Genomic DNA, 15,112 nt, shown 5'->3' on the forward strand with positions numbered 1-15,112 from the left:
TCTCTGGTTAGTGATAGGTGATGTAACTGTAACAATTGGTAACAATTTATCTAACGTCAACACAGGGAGTAATGGCCCAATCTCCTGAGCTGGACGCTCATGATATGAGTGCTCCACAGAAAAAAAAGAGAAAACTACTTAAGCACAAAAGTATTGTGAATATATATGATAATACTAACAACTACAATTAATTTATATAGGCATAAAAAAATAAATAAATAAAAAGGTACGTTAATAATTTTATCTAATGACCCTGACCATAACTAAGATATGCAGCTGTTGCACTGGCAGCCTGCTAAGTCAGACAGAATTTTTGATTTCCAAAATTGTGAAAGTGAAGAGGAAGACTTAGCAGCTAAATATAACTGGTTCCAAACACCCAACATAGTCAATGGAACCCAATCGAACTGAATTTCAATCAAACTCAATTTGTGGATCAAGTGTGATTGCATTCAGCAATCGAACCAAATTGAACTAGCACAAAAAAATTGGGCAATCGAACTCAATTGAACGTTTGATTTCTGAATTCTTGATTTTTATAAAACTGGTGTTGAAATCAGTAAGGCTGAAGGTACTTCAGTATAACACATGTTCTTCCTAACTGCAGACATCCCGGAAAAATGGCTTCAGATGCACTTTGAGTCATTAGCTTTAAATGCATAGTGAAAGGATACCAAGGGTGCTACTTTGATACAAAGAAGAGCAAAAATTTTAAAATTTTAAAGAAAATAGGCCAGAAAGGCTGTGCTTTTTTTACAATTAGGTCACCTTCAACGTGAACTGGTTGCATCCTTGTGGCTTGTAAATGCTTTGATTACTTGGCAAGTGAAGATGTTTGTACTTGTAGTGAAATTCAAGAAGAGATGCCACCAGAATATACCGTTAGTATATAAATTTGCCTCAAGAAATCATTGTGTAAGGAAAACAGGGAAAGTTGTCATTTTTCAATAGCAAGTTAACTTACTGGATGTAAATACAAGGGGTATATGTTAGCTTTGTCCTTATCTGTTCTTTTTTTTAAAGTGCTGAGGACAGTTATATTTTTGTTATCTAATATTCAGTAATAAAAGAAATACTTGTTTACAATGAGCTTGTTTCGTATGAAGGTTTACCAGAGCTTGCGCACAGTAACCAAGTGGCAGTGAGGTGCAGGATTGCGGCTTATCAAAATACCTTGATAGAATATCTTTAGTATGACAATTGATATTTTGTACCGTCATTCTGAAGGTTACTTTATGCTCTGTTATGAGGAGGGATTTTGAGTAGAGTGGGGCTGTTTGCCTTTGCTACAGCAAATGTTTCTTTTAGAGGTCAAAGGCATGGTTTCTGGTATGTCGCTTCCCAGAGTTTGACAAAGTTCTATCAGCTTAAAATTTCTTTAGGTTCATTTCAGTATTGCAAAATGTGTTTTAAGCTCTCTAGGCATTGACTCTGTGGGGACGAAGTTTGAAATATTCCATGAACATGTTGCTTACTTGCTCTCTACAATAATATGATGCCAGGCCTGGTGATTTGATTAGATCAATTAGAATAATCATCGCTTGCAAATACAGAAAATGTACCTTCTTGACAGGTCTAATTGCCTGATTGACTGACTTGTTACGGGCCAATCACCTCGGGGCAGATAGGCACATCAAAAACAAAGTCTACAGGCTCCCCTGTCTCATCCTGATTGCTTCCTTCTCTGAATTCTTCAGTTTTGCACTCACCAAATTTTTTTCCATCCTCGCTGGGAGCCTGCTCGCAGGTTATTGTTTGTTAGTATAACTTTACTAGTGATCTATCACGGATGCTGTTCTCTGATTGTAGATTAGATCACGGATTCTGATTCTCTGATTAATAATCTCAAACTCATAATCTAATTGTTTAATATATCATGATAATTTCAAAATCAGTCAGTTTCACTGCTGTCTGCTTGCAGTTAGCTTTCATTTGTTGCAAAGGGACAGCATTGTATTGTATCATGATTTATCACTTTATCACAAGGAAAAGAAGACATTCTTACTTAATTAAATATTCTTATAATATCATGATAACATATGCTTATATGATAAAAACCTTATGCAGAATATCAAAAAAATCAATCCGTTATAAAACCAGTGATAAATCATGATATTAGAAACATCACTTACCAGTAACAGAGAAGATATTTCATGATATATCACAAGTGATAATTAGTCACGATATAGTGATAATCCGCAATGCTGCACCTCTCTGCCCAGCGGGCAGTCAGACCGTGTAACATGACCTTTGTTCAAGGGAATTTATTCACCGAACATAATCGAACACAATCTAATTGATTTAGTTCGATTGTGTTCGGCTTAGTTCAAATGGTTCGGAAATCGAAGCCACTCAAAGTCTGGTGTTCGATTTGGTTTGACTGCCGAGCTCAACCTCGGATTAAGTTCGATTGAGTTCGATTTCCGAACAGAAATCTTCGATAGTATTACAAAATCCTACGCGTAAAGCCAAAGTGCAAGAAAATATTGTCTTTTTCTCTTACGAACCGTTCCCAAACAATGAAACTTTAAAACATACCGATCCTACCTTGTTTGTTTTGTCGCTGGAGATACGTTATTCGACTAACCAAACGCAAGCCGGAAGTACCTTGATATCATCACTCACAGCACAAAGCCATTCAAAACATCAAGTCAGTGGTTTCTTGTGTAGAAAAAATAGTAGGCTTTATCTTCTCTTCTTTTCTTGATTAAATAATAAAAGCAGGCCACATGACTCTTGAAATCTTTGCGAAGTTAAAAGTTCCGTAATTTGAGCAGAAGAGCACAAGACGCATTCTCGTCCCCAGAGCCCACGATCCTTCTGGCCTGCGGTAGGGATTGAGAGCTCTGGGCTGGTCCAACACCGGAAGTCCGCGATTCACGGACTTCCCGTCAAATCTGGCAAATCTGATTGGCTAAGAATACGAAACGAATACTCTGCACATGCTCAGAAAATCGGGTCAGGCCGGAGCTCTCGATCTCTGCCGCAGACCAGAAGGATCGTGGGCTCTGGGGACGAGAATGCACAAAACGTATAGTAAGCGCGCGGGCTCTGGGTACTAATATACGGAGCCCGCGCGTGCTTCGCTAACCAGTTCTTCCGCGCATGCTCAGTAGTTCCAACTAATACCCCAGCACTCTCCAATCTCGTTCCCAGAGCCCACGTGTCTTTTGGTCAGCGCCAAGACACGGAACCCTGGAATAATCAATTTCTAGACTCCAAGATTTTAGGAGTTCCGGTTCCACGGTGCATGCGTGCCTTGGTTAAAAACATGGCAATCTTGTTCCAAGAGCCCACGTGTCTTTTGGTCAGCGCCAACCAAGTCTGGAACCCAGTCTCTGAAGTCTGGAACCCAGTATGTTGCCATTGTAACCAAGCTGTTAAGCTCATATTGTGGAGCACATTTAGTAGAATCTTACTGCAAAGAATCAAACTGGCTCGATTACTAGCCGCTGTTCGGGAAAGGAGCCCGTGCTCCTCCCTCGAAGGCACGGCCGCCTCTTTTCGGGGAGGAACGTAGACCGGACATGAGAGAGTGGCGGAAATCAAGCCTAAGAATCAAACATTTCTGATACAGATTGGCTGAGATATCTCGTTTCATCATATCTGATCAAAATTTGGTTGAGTGTATGACGTCATCACTGGGCTAATTTGCATATTTTAAAAACTTGAATATCTCTGGAATGAAAAGAGAGATTTCAATTTAGTAAACATTTTTCTTCTCACACAGGCTTCTTGTTTTTGTTTTAAAGTGGCTGCGAAAGTAAAGATGTGATTTTTGTCATAGTGGATGCGGAGAACGAAAATACATTACTGAAAACACATCACTGAAAATACATTACTGTAATACACGAAATACACGTTATTAATTACATATTAATTATTGAAGTTTTTTAGGCTAAGAGGAACTGATTCCCAAATTAATGATGCACAATATTGGAATACTGATTGTCCATATCTAGTTGATGGTTTTGGTCTATAGAAGTTTTGATTTGATGCATACTTGGTGTTGTGGTGATGGATTTCTGACACTGGTGTGAGAGCACCAGAGAAATCAGCTGGAATACTCTTTTTGTCATCTTGAATTTTATGAGCAAAGAGTGCAATCTTCATCTTGTAGATATTATTCCCAATATCATTTAGAACTAAAATTTGAAGTAAGGTATAGTAAATTTTCGCTTTTTCCCTCCTATGAGCGAAGAATATACTCTGTACACATCGGTTTTACTTACTCCGTATTCAAAGATTGATATTGATTGCCGATAACAATCGATGAAACTCAATGAAGAAAAAAGGTTGCAAGTTTGATTGTTATTGATTGGATAGTAAGGAATAATGATTTATTCACCATTGATATCAATTGTTATTGGAAATTATTTTTGTTCTTTTGCAAATTACACTGATAAAATGATTGACAAAATTTGTCTGTAAAGGTTTTATTGAGTCATCTTATTTTCATAGCCTGGGAATGTTTTACAATCTTTTTTTTTTTTAATGTTTTATATTTTTTGTTTTACAATCTGACATCAACAAAATAACAAAAACAGAACAACTAACAGAAACATTTTGGGCTTTCCATATTTCTTTGCCAGTCCACAACACCAGAAGAAGCTATCCCATTGTAGCATTGGCATTTAGATGAAGCTAGATGAATCAAATTTTTTTCACTCGATGACAATCGATATCCATCAACATGGGAATTAACGACTGCTATCGATTTTTGTCAATTGATAGCAATGGATAAAATTTTTTTATCATGACAATGATAATGATAATGATAATGATAATGATAATGATAATGATAATGATAATGATAATGTAATACCATGGAAGAGCATGTAGTACCATATAAACCAAAACACTAAATTTAGACTACTGGGAGTTTTACATTTCTCTTGAATAAGAGTCGAGATGCCTTAAAGCAGATTTTAAACCTTGCTAGCAATAACATAACATATGAAGGAATAAAGTGGTTGAGCAAAACTCTTAAGCAGCTTAAACCTCAGGGACAATAACATAAAAGATGAAGGTTTAAAGCAGTCGAGTAAAGCTCTTGAACATAGGAATTGTCAGCCAAGCAGCTCAAACCTTGCGCACAACAACATAGGGTATAAAGCAGTTGAGTAAAAATCTTAAACATGGCAATTATAAATAAAGTAGCTCAAACCTCAGGGAAAATAACATGAGATGAAGGTATAAAGCAGTTGAGTAAAACTCCTAAACATGGCAATTGTAAATTAAGCAGTTTAAACCTCAGGGACAATAACATGAGATGAAGGTATAAAGCAGTTGAGTAAAGCTCTCAAACATAGGAATTGTCAATTAAGGAGCTTCTAAGCTGCTTAATTGTCAATTGCCATGTTCAAAAACATCAAGTGCAATAGCATAAGAGATAAAGCTATAAAGGAGTCGAGTAAAGCTATCAAAAACGGTAATTGTCAGCTAAGCAGCTTTACCCTTGCAGACAATAATGTATAGTGTAACAGATGAAGGAAAGGCAACTGAGTAAAGTTTCCAAACATGACAATTGTCAGCTAAGCAGCTTAAACCTCTAGTACATAAACATAAGTTACAGATAAAGGTATAAAGCAGTTGAGTAGAACTCTTAAACATGGCAATTTTAAATTAAGCAGCTTAAACCTCAGGGACAATAACATGAGATGAATGTATAAAGCAATTGAGTAAAACTCTTAAACATGGCAATTTTAAATTAAGCAGCTTAAACCTCAGGGACAATAACATGAGATGAAGGTATACAGCAGTCGAGTAAAGCTCTCAAACATAGGAATTGTCAATTAAGGAGCTTCTAAGCTGCTTAATAGGCTATATTCGTATTCTCGCTATTGGACTGGAACCAGCTTGAAATGGAGGCTTGTGCGGGGGGAATATCACTAAAAAGCAATTAGAGTCATTTACATTTGAAAAGACTCCCCGCATTAACCTCAGTTGCAAGCTAGTTCCAGTTCAATAGCGAGAATATGAATATGGCCTATTGTCAATCGCCATGTTTAAAAACCCCAGGTGCAACAACAACAGATAAAGGTATAAAGCAGTGGAGTAAAGCTATCGAAAATGGCAATTGTCAGCTACGCAGCTTTAACCTTGCAGACAATAATATACAGTGTAACAGATGAAGGCAAAAAGCAATTGCGTAAAGTTTCCAAACATGACAATTGTCAGCTAAGGAGCTTAAACCTCTAGTGCATATATATACATAAATAATTCTACGTATAACTACTGAAGATGGTTTATGATTACCCATGGAGTGTCATGTTGTATATGTACCTTAAAATTGTAGAAATCTATCAGCTATTATCCCTGGAAATTGCAGAAATTAATCCACAGCAAGGAAAACCAGTCTTTTGCAAAATGAAACAAGATTACTAGCTTGATCCTTCCTCCAAATTTCTATTCTATTCCTTACCTTCACTTGGTAAAAAGCAGTCATGCCATGTGTGTGCATTTCAGAGTTTACATTATCTGTACAAAAATAATAATTTAGTTCTGCAACTGTGATGCAAATTATTCAAAAAATTAATATTTGACAACTGAGAATTCAATTGCTGTAGTTAAATTAGAAAGTAGCGATCCTAAGTTTGTACCTGTTAAGATTACACAAGTATCCCCACCTATCAAGCTGACACTTGCCAAATGGCAACTTAAGAAAAAGAAAGAAAACATGTAGGTGACTCAGGAACAATATTTTGCCGTTATGATGTGAAACAAATCTTTTTCAGAATATCTGATGATTGCATTTTCAAGTCGATTTTGTGAGGGGGATTATGCTTTTGGTCACTCCAACAATGACCAGGCATGAAGCTACTGAAAGCTAACAAAGGACTAGCTTATTTGATACTACAAATACAAGTACTTGGTCATTGCTTACACAATGGGCCTTTAGAGTCTTCTTGGTCTCCCAATTGAAAAAGATGACACAGTGTTATTGTAAGTCTTTGTGTACATTTGTTCTTAAGTGCTTCATAGGTGACAAACAGCTTTTGAAGCCTACACAGCTCATGCAATACAAATATTTTAAACAATTTTCACCATTTGACATTGTCTGAGGTTATGACTGGTAAAAATTTAATATTAATTTTTAATTTTTAGTACCACTTCTTGTGTCAAAAGTGATTACCATCGTAATCAGCATCAAGTTTTAGGTTTGTTTTACAAAGAAAAATATATGTCTACCCTTCTTGCACAAAAAAGGTTGTACCTTCTCAATTTCCCTGGTGTTTGCAAGGGCATAGACCGATATCAGCTGTTTGGTCATGAAATGTGTAAAATTTGAGGTGCCTGCTCACAGTGGAGAACTGGCTGAAAGTTACCTAGAGATGATATTCTCTCAAAAACGAAAACTCAACAAGCTTGCTAATAATTCAGTAGTGTCTCAATTGTTGAAAAATAATAATATAAATGGCTCTGAGCCCTCCTAAAGATATTTTTGTAATGATTGCAATCAGCAACGAGGCCAGAGTCTGTGCTTGCATCTGCATATTCACCACAGTTCAAATGATCCTCAATCTCTGCATTACCATTCATAATGGGATTCTGACCAGCCATTAGCCAACACACTTGGGTTCTTCCAGCCTGTTTACAACTTCCTTTAGTTTGGCTAGCTCCATAACTCAGGGCGTGGAATGCTCCAGCAGCCAGAATTATTGTTTGTTTAATTAATTCTTTGACAGCACAATAATAAATGCTCTTGTTAAGTCTTTCTGAATGACTTCAAGATAGGGTAGATGTTTTCAAAGGCTTCATAGATTTCTGAACGGACTTTAGCACCTTAAACAGTAACAAAATGCAAGTTAGCATTTAGTGTACATGCATGTTAAAGATAGCAATAACTGATAGTACAACAACATTTAAACATATATGAAAAAATAAAACAAATGCAAACTTTTGATTCCTGTGCAATAGATCATCAACCTTTGGTTGTACTGTCATGAATGGCATAAACAATACTGGTCTGACTTCAAAAATACAATATATATGACTCTGAAACTAAGATGACTGTCTGTTAACAATCCTCCCACATGGCTGAAAGCATTTGTCCATTACCCAAATGGGCTTTTTTGGCGATATGGCTGCCATTTTGAATTCTATTGCTTCAAAGAGCTATTATGGGATGCTCAGTATGTATTTGCCCCCTAAACTCCATAATAGCTATTTGAAACAATACAATTCAAAATAGCAGTCATATTGCTGAAAAGGTCCATTAACACATCCATACATTCATGCATCATTCAAGATTACTTGAAGCTTCAGACTTGGCATACGGTGAAACCTGCAGTACTGTACTTTTTTCTTGGAAACTATCAATGTTTGCCATAGAAAAACAAATAGCCATGCAAACAGAAGTAAACATAATGTGATTCTCACCTGTTAAAACCACCTTTCCTGAAACGAAAATTAGTAGGACAATTCTTGGCTTGACCATTCTGTAAATCAGACCAGGAAAAAGTTCTGGTTCATAACTGGAAAATAAATACAACAAAAATAGTATTATGTTAGTAATGTTAATTGAAGTGGAAGAAACAATAAAACAATGTAACAATAATAATAATAATTATTATTATTAGTTACGTCTAACTACTTTATGAAACAATTACCTTGAAAACTGTCCATGCGCTAACACCAAGCCTTCAAGTCGAATTGGAAATCTCACATCACAGCTACCAACCATGTTTTGAATTTTGAATTCTGTAAACTTCGCCTGCGAAAATACCACAAACCAGTTTCATTTACCTAATAAATTTCTGGGCCATCATTAAACACCTGTTGTGCCAGAGTATGCTTTATAAACCCTTGACGTTGTTGACTGTGGGTGAACTTGTCTGTTGTTGGGATCATTCAACCACGAAGCAACAAGTGTGTCACAGGTGTGAGAGTCTGAAGGCAACAGGTCGCTCAAAACTTAACGACACCCCTGAATTAGATCCTTTTGTGAGTGAGGCGCAATTGGTTTTAGTTTTACCTAATTGGATGACAAAGTGGTGCAAACTTTCTAAGTCAATCAACTATAGCATAGTGAAGCAAAACTTAAGAAACTTTCAATACCCAAGTGACAACTGCTCTAAATAGATGGAACTTACTGGAAAACCAAGTTTCTGTACTACTCTGGCATACTTTCTTGCTGCTAGTCTTGACTGATCTTCACTGTGAGAACCAAACAAAATTAAATGCCACCATGTTACATCAATCAAAACTACCCTAAAAAAATTAACTTAACTTAAACACCCTCAAAAATTGTGTTAGTCAAATGTGCTCATGTTCATGTTTTTTCCTTTTGTCATAAACCAGTTTTTTTGCCCTTTGTGGCACTCAGTTGGTATCACTGATAAGAGAAAGCTGTTTTTATGCTGCTGTATTCATTTTATTATTTCAACTATTTTCTTCTTTTTCCACTGTAATTTACGGGTAGCCGTCTTCATTTAACTTTAGGATGTTTATTGAAAGTTGGTAAGGTATTGTCAAAGTAAGTCATTAATGTGTTACAGGTAATTTCCATACCAAATAAATTATTATAATGAATGTACTACAAATTGTAAATTTTAAGCTTTACTTTTGTACCCTGATGTATTTCATTATTTATGAAGTATACTTAAAAACATTTAAACAAAAGACTGCATAAGGGGGTATAAATTAAAATTAACTGAAGGAGGCCAGGTTTTTCTTTTTGTGGGCCAAGGAGTTGGGGTTTCTCACCTCAACTTTCTCAGGGAGATCAAAATACTCATGACATCTTGCTAAACACCTTTTACTATTAATATGTATGTGTATGTTGAGCGACAATCAATTTTAGAGAAGATGACATTTACTATTAGCCAGCACCTCTTTAAGAAATAGAAAACATGTACTGTGTTTCTATCGAGTTACAGAAACACAAGTGGAAGTTTTGGAGAATGAGAAATGCTGTGGGAAACGAGCTGCAGGCGAGTGTTTCCACAGCTTTTTTGAGTTCTCCCAAACTTTCAGGAGTGTTTCAATAACTTGATAGAAACACAGAGAACATGTTTTCTATTTCTTTTAGGAAACACTGTGACTAAAAAAGGAAAACAACTTGTTAACTTTGATGATCAAAATGTAAATTCTCTTTGCTTGTGCCATCATTACATCAACAGCTCACGCTAGCTCTGTGTTTCTATTGAGTTATACAAACACGATGTTTAACCAATCAGCGCGCATATTTCTTAGGACTGTTTTCTAAATGTAACAGAACACACACCTCTTGGCTCCAGTGCAAACCATCTTTCCAGAACTAAATATCAATGCAGTAGTCCTTGGCTCTCGTATCCTCATAATAACTGCTGCAAAACGCTAAAATAAAATGTGTTAAAGACAACACAAATCTCAAGTATAGTATTTGTCACTGCTGGTCAGGGCACTATATGTAATAAGTGTAATATATTGAAAACTTGTTGTTGGTCTGGCTGCCACACAGAGTAAGTGATATAGATAAAAAAGTTGAAAGGTGAAGTACAGAGAAGAACCCCAGCCATTTTGGATGCAAAACTTGTCTGATACAGCCATTCCAAGTGTGGCTACCTGGCATGTTTCCATGCACCTCACTCCAGTCAAGGTACCTCATCTCTTGGAGATGAGGCAGTTATTGCATCACAGCCTACTACTGTAATGAAATTCGTTATTTTATAATCGTCTTAATCCATTGGCTGTCAAAAGCACTGCTAAAATCGAATGAAAAAAAAAAAAAGGATTTTCTTGGTCTCTTCATTGCTTTTGAAGTATTGATATTTATAACCAAAGCTGTAACAAGAAGCTCTAGCAAACCAAGATGTTAATATTATTATTGCTGACTTTAATTATCGTTAAAAAGAAAGGGTTCATAAACAGAATGAGATAGTAGTAGGTGGTACATGTTGTACAACACAGTCCACAAAACTACGTGATAAAGTTTAGGTAGCACTAACTTTTTTAGGAGCGTAAAGTGCTTTGTGGGTCAAAGATATACCAACATGTCATTGGCTACGAAAAATATTCATCATGCTTCAGTGCTAATTAGCAATGAAAACCAACCGTGGTGCCACAAATTTAGTTTGCAAAAAGGCAATTTTTATCAGGAGTTTGTTCTCAACCCCACAGCATTTCAATGCAATTCAACTTTTCTCAGCCTACAAGTTGATAATGAAACTGATACTGATGTCTCTTTTCCCACCCCGATCAATGATGCTGAATGCAAAGCTAGGCTTTGCATTCCTTCGGTTACTTACCTAGGCCTTCAAACTGCAAAGTATGAGCAAAATTGATTTTTCGACTGTGGCCACGATTTCTTTGATTTTTAGTGACAATTACTCTTAAACAAAACTCGCTATGATAAATATTGTGAAAAGCTTTCACACCAGCTGTCCCCAGAGAGCTATATCATACCTTAGGATTGTATTCTGCATTCCTGGCATGAAGAGCAATCTTTTTCAAGTCCAGCTTACAACCAAGGTTTACAGTTGACACAATATTTCTGAAAGGGAAAAATACGAACAATGAAATATCATTTCTACTAAACATAGAAGAATTTACATGTGCTTGTACCAAACAAGGAACACTTGTACAGAGTTTTCCTGGTAAGTCATGTACCGTAGAATTCTGAAAGTAATGACCTCCTGAAAAAAAAAGGGCTCCTCGAAAGTAACATTAATTTTTTCCCTTCCTATTGAACTCTGAAAGTAGTGGTCCCCCCAAAAGTAGTGGCCCACCTGAAAGTAGCAGCCCCTTGAAGAAGTCACTAAAAGAGAAAGTCTCTGTTCTCAGGTTCTGATCATGGACTTGAAGAGCTATCTGTGATTCTACATGTATTTGGAACTGGACTGAATTTTGTTTAAAACTATGATTTATAAACTGTATTTGTCTAGCAGCAGAGTCAAATGACATACTGTAGGGCAATCAGTTGCATTGCGATGTAATGTGACCATTATACTTTTGCCAACGGAACACTTAATTTCTTTTATGTGTCCGCTTTGTCTGAAACGACTGTTACTGTGCAAATGTTTTTTAACCATCCAAAAGTAACGGCTACCTGTAAGTAATGGCTACGCAAAAGTAGTGACTGCTTTTGACTGCTACACCCGAAAGTAACAGGGCCTGTTACTTTCGGCATTACTTTTGGCTTTACTTTTGGAATTCTACGGTATTGGAAAGCACAATTTAACCACTGTTTTGAAAAAAAAAAAAATAGTCGTTACATTGAAGAAACTAGTTTTTGGCCTTGTTTTGTTTTACCTTCTTTTCTGTAACATTTTATCTATTAGGTAATATTATTTTACACATTATTCCAAAACTCAAATTACTGTCGCATTTTCATTGGTTCTTACCCATGTCATTAACATTTTTTTGTTTCTTTACTATGTTTTAATAGACAGATTACATGTTGTTGTGTGTCTGTTCAGTAAAAGATCACAGATGAATGCTGTAATGGAGTAAGAGTGCTCATCAGTAACACTCACTTTTTTGTCCTGACCAAATTTTGACGTCATCTGTGATCTATTACTGAACAGATGTAAGGCAACATAGAATCTATTTGTAAATAAGATTTTAATAGGTGTCCCCTATTAGTAGTGAGCTTTCCCTCGGCTATTTGCTAATCATTTAACTGACATGGAAATAAAGTCTATCTGTCTGTCTGTCTGTTTTTCTGTCGTCTGTCTGTCTAACAACACAAGTTTCTGGCCAAATCTTTGCCATGACTTCACTAAAATTTCTAGAATTCAATTTGGCTTTCTCCTTTATGATTATTAAACAAATACAGTGATTGATTGATTTAGAGCAGTTTTCAATTCAGTGTCGTAAAACCAAAACCAAACAAAAGAGCTGTTTTCAATTGATTGTCAAAAGTTATCAGGCAGGTACCTTGCTTGTGGTTTTGGTTTTAACCATGCTTTGAGATAGACTGAGTAGTCTAATGGGAAAGTAACTGATTTGGAATTGGTTTTACTACTCTCAATTGAAATCCACTCTACTTACCAATTAGACTGTTCAGCTAATCTCAAGTCATAGTAAAACCAAAACCAAAAGCAAAACCAAAGTAATTGCCTGATTACTTTCTACACTCAATTAAAACCCAATCGATCGATCGATCAATCAATCAATCAGTCAGTCAGTCACTCAATCAGTCAGTAAGTCAATCAATCAATCATTCTTTCCAGATAATGACAATATATAATCACACACTCACTGAAGCTGAGGCACAATTCCAGCCTGTTCAGCTGTCATCGGTGTCATTGGTGTTAGTGGTGGCATTGGACTCGGTGTGGGAGGATAAGGGCTCAGACCTCCTGGGAGAGAAGTGGTTGTCTGTAATCCTGATGATCCGGCTGACAAAAGGCCTCCATGGGGCTGCAACAGAAGTTATCATATAACATGTTTAAAAATCATAATTCAACATGCCACAGCCTAAAATAATCTGCTTTTGTGATCAGTGGCTACTAATTAGTGACAGGTAAAAATGAAGGCAATTTAATATCTAATCAGCATTCTTCTTGGTGATTTGAAGAGCATCAGGAATTTCTTTAAAGCTCACAAGTTGCATCTATCCAGTTCAGCCTGAGCAGAGCAGAAAGAGCACACACTGATTTTAGCCATTAATAGTGTTTTCAATACTTCTGTAAAAGCTACCAAACTGGGACTTTATTTGACATTTATCTTGGAACAATTTAGTACCACATGTCATTGTACATGGAACTTAATGTTTCTATTACAAATATAATTTGAAAGAGCATGTTTTTCTAAACTTGGAATATTCTTGTTTGTATTAATAAAATTTAACTTCCATGAAGTCATCTGTATTTTGCATGAGCATAAAAGAGTTTTACAGTTCCCGGTGGTTGACAGGTTTGGTAAATTCCAAACACTTTCACCAGTATGTTTCTTTCCGTAACAGTAATAAGTAAAGACTGAAGCATTTTGGTATTAACTTTGTCATGTGGGAAAAAAAGATGGTAAACATTAAAAGCTTAACAGTTCTTAACAAACTGAGAAATATCTTCCACAGCGGCGTGGGTAAGACCTAAATTAAACTTACATGTAGACGACTACTGTTGAAATCGCGACCGGGCCAAGCTTAAATAACTTACTCAGAACCAATATAAGAGAATATGATATACGAGAACTTAAAGCTGATATCATAGTGCGAGTTTATTCACCTTAATTGGGAGGCAAAAAGGGTTCTCATTTAATTAAACTAGAACCTTTTGTAGGTTAATTTTAAAACGAGACTCCTATACTAAAAGGTCCTGCTCACGTAACATTTTTTACGCATAGATGGAAAGTATCGTCGACGTATTCACCAACTATCCGAGCTTTTCTAGTGCAATTTTGGACCACGGCTCATACATACCTGGACTGGTGTACCTGTCCTGTATCTGTTATCTTCATTCGGATCTAATCTTTCGTCCATGGTTCGCCTACACTTCCCAAAGCTCGGAAAGAACTCAAACAACAACTGTACGCGAGGGAGTGTTTTATAATGTCTGCTCCAGTTGCGACCGACTTGCTTTCTGGGAGTATGATCCAGTTCTCACACGGTCTGATTTAGAATGGAGACTAGAAACGAGGACAAAACGTTTTCAACCACTCTCAGGTCCTTTTTGCAAAATTGGAAAATTAATTAGCTTCCTAAGGTACCGAAATTAGTCTACGTTTTGTAATGACACGTACTATAAATATATGGGGCGACTACTGTCAAACTTTCCGCTCCTTCATTAGCCAACTTTTATTTTACTGCGGGCAGTTCAAGTCAAGTCATCTTTATTTAGGCAGCGTATCAGCCATAGGCTGGTATCAAAAGGGGCCCTGCTTAAAATTAAGACTACAAGATAAAACATGCAGAATTCAGAGTTTATAAAAAGGAGAGAAAAAAGTAATTATAAAGGGATTGTCCCTAGGCTGATTCAGAAATTCTCCTTTGGCCTTTTGGTCGGAGTCTGCATTTGTGCATCCACTAACCTCCTTGAAGGAAACAACAGCAAAGAGGAAAGAGGCTTCCTTGTTTACTTCTTTTTGGGTGGTGGAGTATCCCTGCTTCCAGGTACCCATCGGGGTTAATGGGGGTTTGCACTTCAGCCCTTCATTTAGAACGTGGGGTATTGGATGGGGACCGTGG

General features: G+C 36.6%; 2 protein-coding genes across 2 annotated transcripts in view; both read right to left on the reverse strand.

Moving 5' to 3' along the window:
* Positions 1-4,295, reverse strand: part of LOC110065103 (uncharacterized) — a 36,292-nt gene extending 31,997 nt beyond the window's left edge. Inside the window, exon 1 of the mRNA XM_020772201.2 lies at positions 2,548-4,295. The gene's annotated coding sequence lies outside the window, so the exon portion shown is untranslated. The remainder of the gene's footprint in view (positions 1-2,547) is intronic.
* A 125-nt stretch (positions 4,296-4,420) lies between these two features.
* LOC110065095 (uncharacterized) lies at positions 4,421-14,502 on the reverse strand. The gene is made up of 8 exons (XM_020772194.2): positions 14,348-14,502; positions 13,187-13,347; positions 11,389-11,476; positions 10,229-10,320; positions 9,096-9,159; positions 8,613-8,716; positions 8,383-8,477; positions 4,421-7,785 (listed from the first exon to the last, which is right to left on the reverse strand). Exons 1-8 carry the CDS (start codon positions 14,405-14,407, stop codon positions 7,709-7,711), a joined length of 741 nt encoding a protein of 246 aa, XP_020627853.1. The 5' UTR covers positions 14,408-14,502; the 3' UTR covers positions 4,421-7,708.
* Between the last annotated feature and the right edge of the window lie 610 nt (positions 14,503-15,112).

The sequence above is a fragment of the Orbicella faveolata genome, unplaced genomic scaffold (assembly GCF_042242905.1).
Source record: "Orbicella faveolata isolate gen_17 unplaced genomic scaffold, um_ofav_v1 contig_24, whole genome shotgun sequence".
Lineage (NCBI taxonomy): Eukaryota > Metazoa > Cnidaria > Anthozoa > Scleractinia > Merulinidae > Orbicella > Orbicella faveolata.

Bases quoted from the DNA above. Each gene is read 5' to 3' on its own strand.
- LOC110065095 (XM_020772194.2), bottom strand. From the start codon at position 14,407: ATGGACGAAAGATTAGATCCGAATGAAGATAACAGATACAGGACAGGT. The intron at 11,477-13,186 runs GTGAGTGTGTGA...TTTCCCTTTCAG, and splicing joins GGAATTGTGCCTCAGCTTCA to AAATATTGTGTCAACTGTAA. The intron at 9,160-10,228 runs GTGTGTGTTCTG...TGGTTCTCACAG, and splicing joins GTTTGCACTGGAGCCAAGAG to TGAAGATCAGTCAAGACTAG.